This window comes from Bubalus bubalis, chromosome 14, assembly GCF_019923935.1.
Source record: "Bubalus bubalis isolate 160015118507 breed Murrah chromosome 14, NDDB_SH_1, whole genome shotgun sequence".
In the NCBI taxonomy this organism is placed as follows: Eukaryota; Metazoa; Chordata; class Mammalia; order Artiodactyla; family Bovidae; genus Bubalus; species Bubalus bubalis.
This window is the reverse complement of record NC_059170.1, coordinates 7,369,816-7,389,844: the sequence shown is the minus strand read 5'-3', so window position 1 is coordinate 7,389,844 and position 20,029 is coordinate 7,369,816. Positions and strand designations below refer to the sequence as shown.

The 20,029-nt window shown below is 38.2% G+C and overlaps 1 protein-coding gene across 7 annotated transcripts in view; it reads left to right on the top strand.

Annotated features, from left to right (window-relative positions):
• Positions 1-20,029, top strand: part of NCOA3 (nuclear receptor coactivator 3) — a 125,224-nt gene that overhangs the window by 82,920 nt on the left and 22,275 nt on the right. For all 7 annotated transcript variants that reach the window (XM_006072280.4, XM_006072282.4, XM_025263328.3 and 4 more), the window contains 11 exons: positions 10,711-10,815; positions 11,607-11,779; positions 12,263-12,363; positions 13,577-13,751; positions 14,175-14,363; positions 14,495-14,596; positions 15,090-15,230; positions 16,267-16,414; positions 17,364-17,755; positions 17,918-18,786; positions 19,712-19,847. In XM_006072280.4, the coding sequence (XP_006072342.2) occupies positions 10,730-10,815; positions 11,607-11,779; positions 12,263-12,363; positions 13,577-13,751; positions 14,175-14,363; positions 14,495-14,596; positions 15,090-15,230; positions 16,267-16,414; positions 17,364-17,755; positions 17,918-18,786; positions 19,712-19,847 (2,512 nt within the window). In that variant the 5' untranslated portion in view covers positions 10,711-10,729. The remainder of the gene's footprint in view (positions 1-10,710; positions 10,816-11,606; positions 11,780-12,262; positions 12,364-13,576; positions 13,752-14,174; positions 14,364-14,494; positions 14,597-15,089; positions 15,231-16,266; positions 16,415-17,363; positions 17,756-17,917; positions 18,787-19,711; positions 19,848-20,029) is intronic.

Sequence of the window (20,029 nt, the reverse complement as noted above, 5' to 3'; positions counted from 1 at the left end):
CTTTTTAATTTGTTGTTGTATGGGATATTTGTAACGATTTGTTTTTCAAATGAGAACAAAATTGATGTTGCTGAAAGTCCATCTTTGTTCTTGGTATGGTGTACCTTGGAGGGTTCACCATTTTACCCTATTCCAGTTGCTTGCTTTGTATTGCTTTTCATTCTCACGATAAACCTAAGAATATGGAAGATGTGATTATTCCCAGTTTTTACAGGCGATCAGCTTTTTATAGGTGACAAAAGTCTGATTCCAACAAAGCCCTGCTGTCTTTTTATTGTATCACAGTACGTCAGCTGAAGAATTCAAACCCTTGAGTTTTATTTTGATAGATATCTTGAAGCCACCATATTTTTTTTGGAATGGAAATATCTAAGTGAAAAATGACATGTCGGAAAAAAGCAAAACTGTTTTGCAAGGTGTTTAGCCCCATCCCCCTGGTCTTCTCTGTATTTTAGGAGTATTGTGGTTGGTCAGAAGTATAGCTAATGGGAAGGGAAGAAAGAGGAGAACTGAAGTTGGAAAGAGGAACACAGGGAATGGTGGTATTAGGAGTGGAAAGAGAGAGGGAGTTTGTGATAAGATAGTTAGAGCTGATAGTGTAGAAAGTGGAGACAAATGTGGATAAGGTGTAGTATTGAAAATGTAATAAATTGAAAAATGCATTAGAATAAAGGGGATGGCTTTAAAATTTATTTATTTACTTTTGACTGTGTTGGGTCTTCGTTGCTGGCAGGCTTTCTCTTGTTGCAGGGAGTGGGGGCTGCCCTTTGTTGGTTCTTGGGCTTCTCCCTGCGGTGGCATCTCTTACTGTGGAGCCCAGGCTCTCGGCAGGGGCTTCAGTAACTGCAGCTCGTGGGCTCTAGAGCACAGACTCAGCAGTTGTGCAGCATGTGGAATCTTCCCAGACCAGGGGTTCAGCCTGTGCCCCCTGCATTGGCAGGTGGGTTCTGATCCATGGTGCCACCAGGGAAGTCCCAGGATAGCTTTTACTAATTGGATAATTGGGAATGGTTTCACCAAAGGTGACAGTCATTTGATCCCAAAGGATGACTAAAAGTGTTTCAGTATTGTAGATAAGAGAGGGATAGAGGGGACATCTAAAAAGAAATATGTGACTTAAGGGTTAAATACAAATAATAGCTGTTTTCATGAATATCTTTTGTCAGAATCTTTTTCTTTTTAGGCCACTTGGGTGGTGGAAGTGGTGGTGAGGAAGAAGTACAACTAAATAGTATGTTGTTTAGGAATGGAATAATTTATTATTAATAATAATAAATAATATAATAATAATGAATTAGGTTTATGAAGTTCAGGCTTATGTCTCATTCCTGTGAATGACAGTGATTCAGCATGTTAAATTGTCGGAGTCACTCTAACCTTTAAAGCAACTAAAGAATTACCCAGCTAGTTAGTATGCTGTCAGGCGAGGATAATTTGATTTCGATGGAATTGGCTTTCTTAACTCCCTCTGCACAGTGTATATTCGTGAACTTCATCTCTGTTGCTCGTGTAGAGGTTGAGAAATCTCTTGGCAACAAGCTTCCAGTTGCATCTAGCACCTGCCTTGGCTAATTGGTATGCCCAGTTCTGGTACTAGAACCTCTGGGGAGTTTGTGTTTGAGTTTAGCTTCATCAGGCTTAAACCAGAGCATCAATGTAAAGGGGCTTCGAGGTCAGCTGTTGATTGAGAAGGAAAAGGCAAGCAGTACACCGAGAGAAGAGAGAATGAAACCTTGTGGATGAAATAGCTGTTACTTCATGTTTGGATGTTTCTCACCTCAACTTATATATTAAAAGTAGGATATTTTATTGCTCTTTGCTAGCCCCTTTCCAAATCTGCAGGCATTAATAACTAAAGATGGAGGAAAAGAATTGACCAGGACCTGAGATTTACACTGTTTTGTGGCAGATGTCCACACCAAGTTAGTTTATTGTTGATACAGTTTATATGCTTTTCCCCTGTTTTTAAAAAACTGTAGGCTAATAGGTTTCCTATCAGTTGTGCCTTCATTTTAACACTTACCAAATTATGTTGTTATAATTGTATGTTTTCCTCTTCTGCTTGCCTGAGAGTTCTAATAGTGGGTGGTGTCATTTATCTCTTATTTCCTGGCCCCAAAATGGTCTGGGCATGCAAATGTTTGAACAGAAATGGAATTAGATATAAAAGATGGATTGCATTAGGTGATTTATAGTGCATCCTACTAAACATACCAGGTTCTCAATAACAAAACAAAAGGATATTGCAAGTTAGTTTTTATTTGGACCCCCAACCCCTGGCTTTCAGCTCTTATCCTCTATACCAAGATTCAGTTAAAACGTAAAGGTAGGAGGTAGTCACTGGTGAGGAGATGTCCATAGTAGCTCCATGTTTATGGACTTACCTCCTCCTCTGCTTTTTCTTGTCCCCTAAACACACGCATTTTATTTCGTTTCCTTTCTTTGCTCCATGGTGCTGGTTCTCTTGGAGCTGCACAAGAGACTGAAATAAAACCTCTAATTTTATATTTTAGAAAATATAATCTTGTAGGATTAAGCCTAACTGGTGATGACTATCTATATACTGTATTTGAGTAAGAATGTCAATTTGGAACTTATATTTTGGGTAGCGTGTTTATGTACGGATGTCTCATAAATCTTTCCCAAGGGTAATTTTTTTCTAATTGGCTTAATCAGTCTCTATTTTTATATAATGTTTCAAGCAGTTTTCAATAAATAATCCAAATTCACAGTTGTATGAAAATTTTTTTAAGTTAATGAGATTCTCAGGAGACTCCCAGAAATACTCCCTAATTGACATATTTAATCATACCTTGTATAATATATCAGACAGACAAGCCTGATAAATAAACCAGATTATTGGTGGGATAGTCAGAAGTACTTGGCTCTAGCATTTAATCTTGGGAAACCCAAGAATGAAAAGATTTGACAGGTTATTTTGGTTATAGTTGGGGCTTCCCACGTGGCTCAGACGGTAAAGCGTCTGCCTGCAATGCCGGAAACCTAGGTTCAATCCCTGGGTCAGGAAGATCCCCTGGAGAAAGAAATGACAACTCACTCCACTACTCTTGCCCGGAAAATTCAGTGGACGGAGGAACCTGGTAGGCTACAGTCCATGGGGTTGCTAAGAGTCAGACATGACTGAGTGACTTCACTTTCTTTCTTTTTCTTTCTTTTGGTTATAGTTAACGCTTTTCTGAACTAAGCTTTTTTCCTTGCCATGTGAGCCACTAACTGTTGGTATCAAGTAGAAATAAGGGTCATGGTTAGTAGAGGGCCATTTATTAGGTGACTGAAGAATAGTGGTTGATTTTTAGAGACTTGAGGGAAATAGCAGCGTTAGTACCCGCTGAGCTGGAGGACCTCATTGCTTCTGACCCTAATACTGCATGTTCTTAAACCCTCATGTAACAGCTTCTCAGTGTTCTTACTGATGAGCTGAGACATTCTCCAGTTAACTTGTTTGCAGAGATTGTGTGATTCAACAGTATGATTGGTTAATTTTTTTTTTTTGGAGTGAGGGATGAAATGCCCAAGGAACATCTGATACATATTTTTTTGATTATAAAATTCTAAAAATATTGTAATCCCAGCTCTGCCATCTAGTATCTGTGTGTGATCTAGATGCTGTTTTATCTATAAAATGGGAGTAATACATACTTTGGAGAATTGTGAGAAGACTCTTGAGAGTCCCTTGGACTGCAAGGAGATCCAACCAGTCCATTCTGAAGGAGATCAGCCCTGGGATTTCTTTGGAAGGAATGATGCTAAAGCTGAAACTCCAGTTCTTTGGCCACCTCATGCAAAGAGTTGACTCATTGGAAAAGACTCTGATGCCGGGAGGGATTGGGGGCAGGAGGAGAAGGGGACGGCAGAGAATGAGATGGCTGGATGGCATCACTGACTCGATAGACGTGAGTCTGAGTGAACTCCGGGAGTTGGTGATGGACAGGGAGACCTGGCGTGCTGTGATTCATGGGGTTGCAAAGAGTCGGACACAACTGAACGACTGATCTGATCTCTAATGCCAAATATGTGATATGCCTGGCACTGTACTGCCACAAAAGTTATGTTTCCTTCCTCCTTCCTTATTTATTTAGGAAAATGAAATATTTCAGTTGGTCTCTATGCCATTGGAGATTTACTGGGAAACATACCTCCTTGGGCCTCCCTGGTGGCTCAGCTGGTAAAGAATCCATCTGCAATGTGGGAGACCTGGGTTCGATCCCTGGTTTGGGAAGATCCCCTGGAGAAGGGAAAGGCTACCCACTCCAGTATTGTGACCTGGAGAATTCCATGGACTGTATAGTCCATGGGGTCGCAAAGAGTTGGACATGACTGGGCGACTTTACCTCAGTTTCACTTTACCTCCTTACCATTTTGGCTTGTCGTGGCTTTTCTTAGGTGCTCCCCCTCCCTGAATAACTTCTTGCTCACCTAATGGACACTGGCATTGTTGATTGATACCGCTTCCTTTTGGACATGGTGTACTTCCTGTATCTTTGACCATCTGCATAGTTTGTTGTACATAATCAAGATTTCCCCTCCTGTCTTAACTGTGAATAACCAAAAGGAAAGGTAGTTAATGCTGCTAAGCCACATGTCATTTTTGTGGCTTTTGAGCTGGCAGATACAGTTCTTTGTTGCTTTTAAAGAATGTTCCTTTTCTACCAGTTTGTTGTACTCTGTGTGTATATAAACTTAAACCTGTACCACAGCTTGGTTGTATTGTATAGAAAGGCCTGTAGTATTTATAGAGGAATTTTATCCAGTTCTGTAAGATTTTTGCTCATTTTAAATCTGATTTATCATGAATCTACTTATGACTTTTCCAAATAATACAGAAATAGGTAACATTATATTTTGAGAACGTTGAAAGTTATTATAAATTTATAGTGTTCTATATTGAAATAGTTGCATAGAATATTTTGCTTAAATGTCATTTTAAAGTGCACACTGTCATATTAATGTATTTAAGTAGTATAGCATAGAACTTTTAAGTAGAAACATTTCATATAAGGAAAATAATTGTAAAAATGACTCAAAGATCTAGACAGTTGAGTTTACATTGAAAGATAGAATACATTTTGGGCCTTTGAATCTGATTCAGTGAAAAGTGTTTTGCTCTAGTCTTTCGTTACTGTAGTGTCAGGGGTGTGAAAAGCCTTCTGTGATTAGGTTGTATTCTACCTGGAAGTGTGGTTGAGGTGTTACTCCAGTTTAACTGTCAGCCGGGGAGCATCTACATTCGCAACTTCAAAATATATTATGAACCTCACTATTGGATAAGAGTACAGGTTGTTTGGGAGTAGGGCAGGTATATTTTGTGGTCCTGATTTCTTTTCAGCTCAACTGTGTGGATGATAGTCTATCTGTAGGGGATCAGAATTTAGAAGGGTCTCAGTATCAAGACTGTCCCGACAGTGAGAGGTACTGGGAAACTCTTGTGCTGTATTATTTCCCCTTTGAATATGGATTTTACCAACTCTGTATATTCTTCAGACTAGATGGGCTATAATTTAAGATGTAAAAATGTAGGCTGTACAATTACTGATCTGTGTTTCTAAACTTTTCTGGGGGAGCAGAAATTAATCTACTTGTGGGCCTGGTACATGTTCCATTCCCCCCTCCCACCCTAATTCTTGATGAGTGACTGAAAATGGTCTAGATTTAGTGTGTATATGCTGTATATGCCATGAAAAGAATAACTTACAAAGCTAGACAATATAGCCCCCCAGATAAATATAGTTTGAGTCTGGCTCCACCAGTGAGAAGTAGACAACAGGCCCGGCAAGTAAAACAAATGCTTTTTATAGTTTTTTGTGCTCATAAATAAGATTAATGCCAAATAAATAGGAAACTGTGCATGAAGAGTTCGTTGTAGTCATCTGTTTTTAGGAATTATTGTATTACTGAATATGTGGAAACTTGTTTTTTGGGACTGAAATACTTCTGTTTGTTATTTCTCATGTTGAACATTTTCTTTAGTCGGGTGACATTTAAAGATACATTTATTCTACTTTGATTTTTTTGTTATACAGTATTTTGTCATTCAGACTTGTGTATCATGTGGTCTTTTAGGCATTGTATAGTGAAGGTAGTACCAAGGTTTATCTCTATCTAAGTAAGAGCTAGAAAAAAAAATCTGTCAATCCTGTTTCTAAAAAATGAAATTTGAAAATTATTTTATATCTTAAATAGTTATACCTTCATGTTTGAATAAACACCAGTACTGTGGTTTCAGATTAGAATCATGCACTGGTAGATTTTTGGATAATTATCTCTGTTACTAGAGATCATGGGACTCGGTGAAAGAGTAAACTCGGTAACATGTAGACTGCAGTCATATGCACGTTATAGCCTGCTGTTCTGTTAGATCAAGAGAAGGAGAGCCACGTGTGTATTTGGACATAGTGTTAGTTCCTCAGTCGTGTCTGACTTTTCACAACCCCCATGGACAGGCTCCTCTGTCCATGTAATTCTTCAAGCAAGAGTACTGGAGTGGGTTGCAGTTTGCTTCTCCGGGGTATTTTCCTGACCCAGGGATCAAACCCTGTTCTCCTGCATTGCAGGCAGATTCCTTACTGTCTGAGCCACCAGGGAAGCCCATATTTGGATATAGTTAGACATATTTAGGTTTCTTTTATATGTACATAAACATTGTCTTTACATGAATGATATGTGCACCTGTCTAGTTTACATGATAATTGTGATTACTGATTTCTTTCATACTAAGATTTTCAACATTCAGAAAACGAAGATCAATGGCATCTGGTCCATCACTTCATGGGAAATAGATGGGGAAACAGTGTCAGACTTTATTTTTTTGGGCTCCAAAATCACTGCAGATGGTGACTGCAGCCATGAAATTAAAAGACGCTTACTCCTTGGAAGGAAAGTTAGGACCAACCTAGATAGCATATTCAAAAGCAGAGACGTTATTTTGCCAACAAAGGTCCATCTAGTCAAGGCTGTGGTTTTTCCAGTGGTCATGTGTGGATGTGAGAGTTGGACTGTGAAGAAAGCTGAGCACCGAAGAATTGATGCTTTTGAACTGTGGTGTTGGAGAAGACTCTTGTGAGGGTCCCTTGGACTGCAAGGAGACCCAACCAGTCCATTCTGAAGGAGATCAGCCCTGGGATTTCTTTGGAAGGAATGATGCTGAAGCTGAAACTCCAGTACTTTGGCCACCTCATGCAAAGAGTTGACTCATTGGAAAAGACTCTGATGCTGGGAGGGATCGGGGGCAAAAGGAGAAGGGGACGACAGAGGATGAGATGGCTGGATGGCATCACTGACGTGATGGATGTGAGGGAGTTGGTGATGGACAGGGAGGCCTGGCGTGCTGTGATTCATGGGGTCGCAAAGAGTCGGACACGACTGAGCGATTGAACTGAACTGACTGAAGATTTTCATGGTTTTGATTCTCTATTGATATAATTATTGTCTCTAAAAATTCATTTTGGTGACATCCTATATCAGCCAAACAAGTAACAATTTAGCAAGTTTAATCTTTAAACTTTTTTGTAGATCAGAATGGAGGAAAATCTAAAATACGACTGCAGGGGTTGAATGTTCCATTTACTCAGTACTTTTCGAGGCATACTTATTGATCACCTGTTATATGCTAGGCACCTTAAGCTCTACTGGAGATCCAACTTATGTGTAACAGCAAAGTTAAGGAAATAGTACAAAGAATATAGAATAAATTATGTCTTTCAAGTTAAAGAAATGCTGTTATTCACTAAAGAGTTTGTTAATTTTGAGGATTCAGCTTGTGTTTAACATCAAAGTAAAGAAATAATATCTAAAATTTGGAGTATAAATTTTTAAATTATATTTTTAAAATAAATGTTATTATTCACTGGATGGTTGGCCGCACAATTTAAAAATAACCTGTGAATGAAACAAAAATATAAAGGTAATTGTATTGAGACATAGCTATTTCTGTTCATTAAGGAATCACTTTCTTTTTAAATATGAAGATTGGAAGTCAAAGCTGAATATGCATTTAACTTTATTTGTAAATAATTTTAAACTTAAAGTTGTAAGAAAAAGAATAGTACAAAGAATTAAACAATTTTTGCCCAACTGAGATTCAACCAGTGTCAGCAATTTGCTAGCCTCCTTTCTAGTCTCTTCTTCCCCCTCTTCCCCCATTCCTTTCTCTCTCACTTACTCACTCATAAGTATGTAAACCCTCCCTCCAACCATTGGAGGGTCCTTTGTCTACATAATGGCCTTTTTGTCCTAAATACTAAGAATAGGGATAGTTTCTTAAATAACCACAGTATAGAAATCAACTTCAGTAAATTTAACATTGGTAAAATACTGTATCTGTTGTCCATATTCTAAATTGTCAATAGATCTAATAATGTTGTTTATAGCATTTTCCCTGTCTAGAGCACAGAATTCAGTATAGGATCAAATATTGGATTTAATTATTGTTTCTCATTAGCTTTCTTTAATCTAGAATACTTAAAGACTTTGTCTTTTATGACATTGTCATTTTTGAAGAATATAGTACTGTGGCATTGTGGGATCTGGTTACCCTGTAAAATCATAACATTGGACCATTATGTAAGTTCTTGTCTCTCCTTTATTTTAACTTATGCTGTGAGGAAAAAAACACCAAGTTCTTGAAACATAACAGCTATTCAGCCATTACGTTTTTTTAACCAAAATTATTGGTAGAATAAATTTTGCTAGTGTTGAATTTAATTTAATACCTAGGATATCTGTAAAGATGATAATGTAATCTAAAACTCTGATTTTGTTTTTTCTGAAGCTGAATATTTTAAGTTTCTTGTGTGAAATTTTGCTTCTCTGTTGATTTGTCTCTCTTCCTGGCAGGATTGTGCCACCTAGTGGAAGCTTATGTCCTTCTGTGTAGGTTTCAAACTGTGGATAGAACGCAAGATGTTTTAACAAATTAAGAAAAAGTAGTTTGGCGTGTTTAAGCTTCTCTGTTGACTTGGAATTCTTTATAACAGCGTCTTCATAAACAAGAGTTTAGGACAAATAAATTTCTTGTTGAGTGAAGGCTCAGTTCAGTTCAGTCGCTCAGTCGTGTCTGACTCTGTGACCCCATGAACCGCAGCACACCAGGCCTCCCTGTCCATCACCAACTGCCGGAGTTTACCCAAACTCATGTCCAGTGAGTCAGTGATGCCATCCAGCCATCTCATCCACTGTCGTCCCCTTCTCCTCCTGCCTTCAATCTTTCCCAACATCAGGCTCTTTTCAAATGAATCAGCTCCTTTGCATCAGGTGGCCAAAATGTTGGAGTTTCAGCTTCAACATCAATCCTTCCAGTGAACACCCAGGACTGATTTCCTTCAGGATGGACTGGCTGGATCTCCTTGCAGTCCAAGGGACTCTCAAGAGTCTTCTCCAACACCACAGTTCAAAAGCATTAATTCTTCTGAGCTCAGCTTTCCTTATGTCCAACTCTCACTCCATACATGACTACGGGAAAAAACCATAGCCTTGACTAGAAGGACCTTTGTTGACAAAGTAATGTCTCTGCTTTTTAATATGCTGTCTAGATTGATCATAACTTTCCTTCCAAGGAGTAAGCGTCTTTTAATTTCATGGCTGCAGTCACCATCTGCAGTGATTTTGAAGCCCAGAAAAATAAAGTCTGCCACTGTTTCCCCATCTATTTCCCATGAAGTGATGGGACTGGATGCCATTATCTTAGTTTTTTGAATATTGAGTTTTAAGCCAACTTTTTCACTCTCCTCTTTCACTTTCATCAAGAGGCTCTTTAGTTCTTCTTCCCTTTCTGCCATAAGGGTTGTGTCATATGCATATCTGATGTTATTGATATTTCTCCCAGAAATCTTGATTTCAGCTTGTGCTTCATCCAGCCTAGCGTTTCTCATAATGTACTCTGCATATAAGTTACATGTGCTAAAATTGTGAGTTACTGAGTATTTCTTTTTCCAAGAAGAAATACCCTTATTTTTTTAGAAATACCTATTTTTTAAGGTATTTTAGAAATACCTTATTTTAAAAAATACATTGTTTTTATCAATGCAGCTTTAATCAAGGCATATTTCCTTTCCACCAGTCAATATCAAAATAGTTGTTGCTCTGTGGATCTTGTCAAAATCCTTCCACTTGGATTTTTCTTGTTGTACATCTGCTTTGTAAGCAGAATGTTTTGGAGCTTACATATTATTTACAGAGTCTCAGCTTATTTTGAAGTAGCGGAAGAAAAACACATTGGATGATGAATACTAAAGAAATGATCTACAGGAAAAAAAAACACTACTTTGAAAATAGCTTGAAAATAATTTTTAGATTTATCATTCAAAGACTTTTTGCCAATTGACTAGATAAGATCTTATTTGTATATAATTATAATTTAGTATTTTATCAATTGGAGAGTTGACAGTCTCTTTTTATTAGATATGAAAAAGATGCCTTGTTCTTTGTGAGATATTCAGTATACACGTTACTTGGTCTTGAGAAGCACTTGTCCCAGGGTTGGACATTCTAATTAGTGGAGTATAAACTCTTGAGGTCTTCAGAACAGGTGTGTACTATAAAGAATATTGAGTCTTATCCAGCCATTTAAGGAAAAGTCCTAAATTACAAATTGTAGCCATTCAAGCATATTATGCCTTTATTAGAGTCATGGATATTTTACATGATATCTTATACAAAATAATAAGATATTTTTATCTTATTATTCTCTCTTAGTTGCTAATGTATATTCACGATGAGTGGGTTAGGAGAAAACGCCTTGGATCCACTGGCCCCTGATTCACGAAAACGCAAGTTGCCATGTGATCCTCCAGGGCAAGGGTAAGCAATTTATTTCCTGATGCTTCATCAAGATCACCTCCCCTTGCCTTTATTTGTTTGGTTTGAAGATAACATTTCAGCTTTCTGTTATTTGCTTTCTCTGGTTAGATTTTTATTGTTTATTTGTTTAAATATATAGTAACTGTGATACTGTAAGAAGCATTTCACAATGGAGGATGTAGGAGTTACAAATAGATAAGATTATTATAAGTAAGATAAGATTATTACAAGTAAGAATCTTTAGTATCCTTTAAGAACATGTTATAAATTGATATTTTGGCATTTGTGAGGTTTTATCATTCTTTTCCTGAGTGAAGTTAGAAGTTTAAAAAATAGAAATGAAATACTACATTTTATGCAGTGATACTTCATAGCTTTTGTAGTATTTGCCAAGGTCAGTATCACTTAGATTTCACTGTCAGGGTTGCAAAATAAAAAACAATCTTATCATCAATATAATTCATGAGTCCTTATTATTAATAAGTAGTTATTGCTGTTTAATTATTTGTTAATTTTACTGTCTCTTTGTGGTAAAGACTATCCCCATTTTCCAGATGATGAAGTGAAGCTAACTGACTAAGGCCACCAGGCTAACAACAGGTGGACTTGAGTTTAGGTTTGCACAGATTTCAACTGTATTATACTAGGTCTCCAAGACATTGTTTTGGGAGTCTCTGTGGGCTGAATTTACTTTGCTAGTATATGGATGTAATGGTATTGTGTAGGTACTGATTCTGCTCACAGCTTGATTGTGACTGATATATTTGTGGCGTTTTCCCCCCATTTCCCAGCCTTGCCTGCAGTGGTGAAAAGTGGAGACGGGAGCAGGAGAGTAAATATATTGAAGAATTGGCTGAACTAATATCTGCTAATCTTAGTGATATTGACAATTTCAATGTCAAACCAGATAAATGTGCAATTTTAAAGGAAACAGTAAGACAGATACGTCAAATAAAAGAGCAAGGTAATACAAAGTAAGAGAACACTCAAGTCTTCTGGCAGGAACTTGTTAACTGGGTTCACATTTGTCTTTTGCTCCGTTGTTGCTTAGATGGGAACTGCTGTTCCTTGAGGGCTAGTAGCCTCTGTGGTGCTCCATAGTTAGATTAGTTTGACCAGTGGACCAGTTGTGCTCCTTAGGACATAGTCACCAGAATTGGAAGGAGGCCAGGGCTGCTCACCCTGTTATTTGTTAGTTCCCTTTCAGGAAGCAGTGAAATAGTGCTTTTAGTAGGGAAAGAAAATCTGGAGTATCTTCTACGCTCCTGGGTAACTCAGAAGTTTAATTTTAACCTTTAGAAACTGTAGCATCATTTTCTTATCAGAAAGCACTGTTTATGTGCGCATGCACACCTGTGTGCCTCTTTGTTCTGAGAACAGTTTGAAGGTGCATTGAGACTGCAGCTGATACATATGCTATTTGTAGTACTACCTTATGTCTTTTCAGGAAAAGCTATTTCCAGTGATGATGATGTTCAGAAAGCTGATGTATCTTCCACAGGACAAGGAGTTATTGATAAAGACTCCTTAGGACCACTCTTACTTCAGGCAAGTATAAGGTTTTAGTTCTAAAGTAAGCGGTGTTGAATTAAAAAAAAAAAAAAGATAAAATTTTGGGTAGGATATGAGAGCAAAAAGAAAATGTTTCTTCTCATGAGATAGAACTCAGTATTCTGAATATGATTATAAAATGCTCTTATGTTTAAAATATATGTAACTCATGAGGTCCTATGTACCCCCCTCACCCCATGCATTTGGGCATATTTTATTTTTTTTATTGACTCAGACTTTTTGGGTGAATTTTCCCATAATTGATAGAATGGCACTATAATTTCATATTTTGGAGGAATTTTTAAGACTTTAGATATTTTTTGTAAGTAGTTGTCTTTAATAGATCTAGTTAACCTGTACTTTACAGAAGGTTTCTCTTCTGTACTTTACAGGTTTCTCTTACTTTAAGTGATGGCTAGAAGCCCTTTGTTAAAGCTCACTTATCAGATAATTTTGTTGCAGTTGGTTTGTTCCAACTACTTTTTAGTGGATCAGTTCAGTTCCTCTTTGTAAATTCTCACTACAGAGTGCTCTAGTTCTTATAGCTTGACTTGATACCAGATGGAAAGGGGGGAAGCATTCAGGGTGATTTTTTTTTTTTTTTTTTTTTTTAATTTTTAAAAACTCCTTTGAAGAAGTAATTTTTCAAAAATTAGATTATAAATTAATTCAAATTTCATCTTTACTATCATCTTTTCAAATCATCTATATTTTTCCTAGAACCCTTTATTGATGTTGCTAATGTTAATAGATATGATGGCTGATAGTCATTAAATCAACAGTTTTTTTCAAATTCTGTTTAGTACTAAGGCTGCCATAACAAAATGCCACAGGCTGAGTTGCTTAAACAATAGAAATTTATTTTTTACAGTTCTGGAGGCTGGAAGTCCAAGATCAAGGTGTTGGAGGTCTTGGTTTCTCCTGAGACCTGTCTCCTTGACTTGTAGATAGCTGCCTTCTCCTTGTGACTTCACGTGGCCTTTTCTCTCTATGTGTGCATTTCTGGTGTCTGTCTCTCTTCTCCTAAGAACACTAGTCCTGTTGGATTAGAGCCCTACTCTTATGACCTCACTTAACTTTAATTACCTCCTAAAAGGCCCTATCTCCAGATAGAGTCACATTGAGCTTTAGGGCTTCAACATACGAATTGTGGTTGGGGGTGGGATACAGTTCAGTCCATAATAGCCAGTGTTAACATATCCCACTTCAGGCATTGGATGGCTTCCTATTTGTGGTGAATCGTGAAGGAAACATTGTATTTGTGTCAGAAAATGTTACCCAGTACCTACAATATAAGCAAGAGGACCTGGTTAATACAAGTGTCTACAATATATTGCATGAAGAAGATAGAAAGGATTTTCTTAAAAACTTACCAAAATCTACAGGTAAGTTTTTAAAGTATATTTTCCAAGTAAGTTAAAAATTTTTTTTTCTTAATCATTTCTTAGAAAATTGAATATAATTTTGAAAGTCAAGTGATGACTATATAGAACAGGGAAAGCTGTAAATAACAAAATTTTCAAATATGAATTTAAAATTTGGTATACATTTCATGGGTCTAAGATATATAGTGAGTTACAAAATATGTGAGATACCTGTTGAATTTGAAATTGAAGTTATTCCAGTGTTTTATATATTGTCGCTTTGAACTGTATTGTACTGTGGAAGATGTATAATGAGAAAATATATACAGCTTAAATTCTTTTTTTCTTATTGGCAAATAGTTGATTTATAGCTTAAATTGTTGGTAATAGTCATGGACTGAATTGCTAGCCTTTATAAAACTCCTTTCTATTTGTTTCCTAAAGTTAATGGAGTTACCTGGACAAATGAGACCCAGAGACAAAAAAGCCATACGTTTAACTGCCGTATGTTGATGAAAATACCACATGACATTCTGGAAGACATAAACACCAGTCCCGAAATGCGCCAGAGATACGAGACGATGCAGTGCTTTGCCCTGTCCCAGCCGCGGGCTATGATGGAGGAAGGGGAAGGTGAGAGCCATCACTTGCCCATGATGTTTTATCAAGCAATAGCAGCCACACTTGTTAATTCTTCCTAGTGAATTCCACAATCTTACTTGCCTATTGAATAGACGCATTAAAGGTTAACTTTTCTGTTGTAGACTTGCAGTCCTGTATGATCTGTGTGGCACGCCGCATTACCACTGGAGAAAGAGCATTTCCATCAAGTCCTGAGAGCTTTATCACTAGACACGATCTTTCAGGTAGAAACTGTGCATGTGTGTACATTTTGTTCATTTTGGAAAGTTTTATAAGTTAACTTTTTACAGCCTGTTCTTTTAAGTGCCCACGCCCACTGTCATGAATACTCTGCATGGATTATTTTTGATGTTTGTTATACAACCCTGAAAGAGACTCACTCAAACTGTAGGCATTTGAGTTGGGTGTGTTTGACACTTCAAATCCCTCAAATAAACCCAACAACAAAAAAAGGTGGAGGTACCTGGCTTTCTCTTCAAATTGCATTTCAAATCAGAAGCCAGTATTTCTTTTCTGTAACTTCAAACTCATTTTTCATAAACACTTTTCAAAAATGTGGGTAATTTAATGAGAATTACCGGGAGTAATTCTTGACCTGAGCATGAATTTTTAATTTTGGTCTGCCCTTTTGCCTATGAGAGTAAAGAATGAAAGCCATTGTAGTTAAATAAGGCACAATGATGAAATTAAACACAGTGGCAATTTTATGTTTAATAGGGAAAGTTATTACTATAGACACCAATTCACTGAGATCTTCCATGAGACCTGGCTTTGAAGACATAATCCGAAGGTGTATCCAGAGATTTTTTAGTCTTAATGATGGGCAGTCATGGTCCCAGAAACGTCACTATCAAGAAGGTAAGGAATTTAGAGGTTGATTCTTGATCTCATTTGTCGTCACGTTTGGGTGCTATCAGTTCAGTTCAGTTCAGTCGCTCAGTTGTGTCTGACTCTTTGCAACCCCATGAATTGCAGCACGCCAGGCCTCCCTGTCCATCACCAACTCCCGGAGTTCACTCAGAATCAGTCCATCGAGTCAGTGATGCCATCCAGCCATCTCATCCTCTGTCGTCCCCTTCTCCTCCTGCTCCCAACCCCTCCCAGCATCAGAGTCTTTTCCAATAAGTCAACTCTTCGCATGAGGTGGCCAAAGTACTGGAGTTTCAGCTTTAGCATCATTCCTTCCAAAGAAATCCCAGGGCTGATCTCCTTCAGAATGGACTGGTTGGATCTCCTTGCAGTCCAAGGGACTCTCAAGAGTCTTCTCCAACACCACAGTTCAAAAGCATCAATTCTTCGGCGCTCAGCTTTCTTCACAGTCCAACTCTCACATCCATACATGACCACTGGAAAAACCAGAGCTGTGACTAGGTGGATCTTTGTTGACAAAGTAATGTCTCTGTTTTTGAATATGCTATCTAGGTTGGTCATAACTTCCCTTCCAAGGAGTAAGCGTCTTTTAATTTCATGGCTGCAGTCACCATCTGCAGTGATTTTGGAGCCCAAAAAAATAAAGTCTGACACTGTTTCCACTGTTTCGCCATCTATTTCCCATGAAGTGACGGGACCAGATGCCATGATCTTCGTTTTCTGAATGTTGAGTTTTAAGCAAACTTTTTCACTCTCCTCTTTCACCTTCATCAAGAGGCTATAGAGCCTTAAATACACACACACACACACACACACACATATGTGACAGTAGTTGTTTTCATCTGTGTCGGGAGGAAAATGATTGTTGAACATTGTTATTTTAGCCTGTTCCTAATTTTGGTGAGATTCAGTCTTTTGCTGGATTTTGAGGATTTTGGACTTGCATATTTACTTGCTTTTTTCCCCCTGTATGTGTTTGTTTTGCCAATTGTATTTGCGACTAATAGGATATTTCCCCCAACAGCTTATATCCATGGCCATGCAGAAACCCCGCTTTATCGATTCTCTTTGGCTGATGGCACTATAGTGACTGCGCAAACAAAAAGCAAACTATTCCGAAATCCTGTAACAAATGACCGTCATGGCTTTGTCTCAACCCACTTTCTTCAGAGGTAATGGTTGATTACTGTGAGTTCTCATGTTAAATGCAGTATTCTCAAGATGCTTTATTGTTAATGTAAAAAGGGAGAAAAATTAATGTGGGAAAATAGACAGGTTGTTGGGTTTGCTCAAGTGCACTTAGATTCCTGTAGTACGATGTTTGTTTTTTTAAGGTTACATTTCTATGTGAGAGTGAGCATTTGTTCATTAAATAATTAATTCCTGGGAAAGCTGGAGGATAGGAAGGCTAATGCGTAAAAGAATACATAAAATCTGACTATCTGTGTTACTTTTCATTTCTAATGATACATTACTTTTAAGAATGGAATTTAAAATTTGGAGGTAGACTTCAAGAAGAAATGGTTACTGTTGCTGTTGCTAACAGTAAATGAGCAACACATGAAGGAGCAGGATATTCACCCATAAATTATCTCGAGTAATTTGTAGGCACCTCCAGGTTAACCCCTCAGTATAGGGGAATTGCATAGGGAAAAGCCCCACCGAGATTCCAGCTATTATAACTTTGGGTCCTTTATGGTGCTCTCATGGTGTCACTCATTTAGATTCTGTGGCTTATTAAAATGTATGTTATTAGATTAATGACTGATCAATATTTAAATTGTTATGGTCACTAGGTATTGGAATGATGCTCAAGAAGTTAAGTTTCTGGGACTTTTCATCTTTTTTTTTTTTAATCAGACTCAGGCTTTTAACACATGCCTGTCATTAAAAAATTTTTAAACTTACTTGGCTGTTTTGGGCCTTAGTTGTGGTTTGTGGGCTCAGTAGTTGCTGTGTACAGGCTTGGTAGCCCAATGCCATGGGGGCTTTTAGTTCCCCAGCCACAGGTTGAACTGGCTTCCCCTGCACTGGAAGGCAAATTCTTCATCATTGGTCCACCAGGGGAGTCCCCATGCCTGTAATTTTTTAGTAGAACTGTGATGTTCTGTTTCTTTGCAGGGAACAGAATGGGTATAGACCAAACCCGAATCCTGTTGGACAAGGCATTAGGCCTCCAGCAGCTGGGTGCAACAATTCAGTAGGCGGCATGAGTATGTCACCAAACCCAGGCTTACAGATGCTGAGCAGCAGGACTTACGGCTTAACTGATCCTGGCACCTCGGGGCAGATGAGTGGAGCCAGGTATGGGGCTTCCGGTAGCATAGCCTCCATGAACCCCGGGCCAGGCATGCAGTCACCATCTTCCTACCAGAACAGTACCTACGGTCTCAACATGAGTAGCCCTCCACACGGGAGCCCTGGTCTCGGCTCCGGCCAGCAGAATATCATGATTTCTCCTCGTAATCGAGGGAGTCCAAAGATGGCCTCACACCAGTTTTCTCCTGTTGCAGGTATTTGTGTTGCATTTTGTTTTATTTTTTAGTAATTCTTTTCTTCCATACCACTGTAATTCTTGTTAATTTATTTTAAAATAGAAACTTTGAACTGGTACGTGGTGTTTTTTACAGCATATGATAGTTTATTTCTTTTCCTGATTTTTTTTCCAAATCCAGGTGTGCACTCTCCCATGGGATCTTCTGGCAATACCGTGAGTCACAGCTTTTCTAGCAGCTCTCTGAGTGCCCTTCAAGCTATCAGTGAGGGCGTGGGGACTTCTCTTTTATCTACACTGTCTTCGCCAGGTCCCAAATTGGATAATTCTCCTAATATGAATATAACTCAACCAAGTAAAGTGAACAGTCAGGATTCCAAGAGTCCCCTAGGCTTGTATTGCGACCAGAATCCAGTGGAGAGTTCAATGTGTCAGTCCAATGGCAGAGATCACATTAACGACAAAGAAAGTAAGGAGAGCGGTGTGGAAGGGTCTGAGAATCAGCGGGCTTCTCTGGAAAGCAAAGGTCACAAAAAGTTGCTGCAGTTACTCACCTGTTCTTCTGATGACCGGGGTCATTCCTCCTTGACCAACTCCCCGCTGGACTCAAGTTGTAAAGACTCTTCCATTAGTGTCACCAGCCCCTCTGGGGTCTCCTCTTCCACCTCTGGAGGTGTATCCTCCACATCCAACATGCATGGGTCACTGCTGCAAGAGAAGCACCGGATTTTGCACAAGTTGCTCCAGAATGGAAATTCGCCAGCAGAAGTAGCCAAGATTACCGCCGAAGCCACTGGGAAGGACACTAGCAGCGCACCGTCTTGTGTAGAAGGAAACGTCAGGCAGGAGCAACTCAGTCCTAAGAAAAAGGAAAGTAATGCTCTGCTTAGGTATCTGCTGGACAGGGACGATCCTAGTGACACACTCGCCAAAGAGCTCCAGCCCAGAGTGGAGGGCGTGGGCAGTAAGCTGAGCCAGTGCAGCAGCTCCGCTGTGCCGAGCTCCAGTCAAGAGAAAGATGCTAAAGTTAAGACCGAAACAAATGAAGAGGTAACTTGTCTGCTGCATATTCCAGCTTGATCCTTACATTTCATCTTTTCTGTGTGTTAAAGGGTTATACACAAATTCTTACTTTGTTTTTTAGGTTTATTTAATGGAGGTTAATCTGGAACTGTCATTTTTTTGGTAACTCTTCTGAGCATCAGTAAAATATATTATGTAATTTAAAAATATCAGATGTGTACACTTTCAAATGTGACTTCACCTCATTAGCAGCCAATTTGAAATTTTTCATGAAGGTTTTTGTTGGAATGAGCACATTAGGTCATTAAGTGTATAGAAGAAATGGGAAAAAACCTTCTGAATTAAGGAAGATAATTTTGATTTTTACCTAAAGTCAAGTTTCATGTACATGATCACATTCTGTACAAACATTTCCCGGACACTGTGTAACGTCTCTGGGAGACACTAATATGCACCTGAGAAAATTAAAGTCTTGGAGAAGTTCTACTGTTAGGATGTCTGTTTAATTTTTTTGTGTTTCCCAAATGTACTGATCAAAAACTCTTTTTAAAGCATAGCTATGAATTTGTTGAACATCAGCTTGTCTTTATTATTAATCGTATGTGTTTTTAGAAGTATGTGTAGAGGCAGACGTTGCTGTCAGCTCATGATTCTGACTAACGTTTGCTGGAAAATATCCTTCAGTTTGAGAATTAAATATCTAGAGTAAATTTAAAAGTGCCCCTTTGAAAGCATCTCCAAACCTATCGATTCATCTCAGGATTTGAATCTGTGTTTTACTTTTAAGGTAGAAGTGTAGGGATAGTCATAATCAGCCAGCCTCTACGCTGGGCATTACCATTTAGAGTAACTGTTGTATTTCACTTGTTTCCGTTTCGTTTCTTCTGATGAATATGTTTATATGTATGTATCTCGTAATGAACACTGGTTAATTAAAAACAAATATTTTCAGGGATCCGGAGACTTGGATAATCTAGATGCTATTCTTGGTGATCTGACTAATTCTGACTTCTACAATAATTCCATACCTACAAGTGGTAGTAACCTGGGAACTAAGCCACAGATGTTTCATGGAGCTAATTCTCTGGGTAAGAAAGAACTAGATTTTATTCTTGCCGCCTTTTGAACTTTTCTGCAACCTGTGTGTACTCTTACATTAAGACTAGGACCCAACTTTAAAATGTGTACTCTGCCTTAGTATTTTTTTACTAATTTATAACATAGATGCTTTAAAAACCTTTTTGTACAGTTTCCTATTTCTAACTAATAT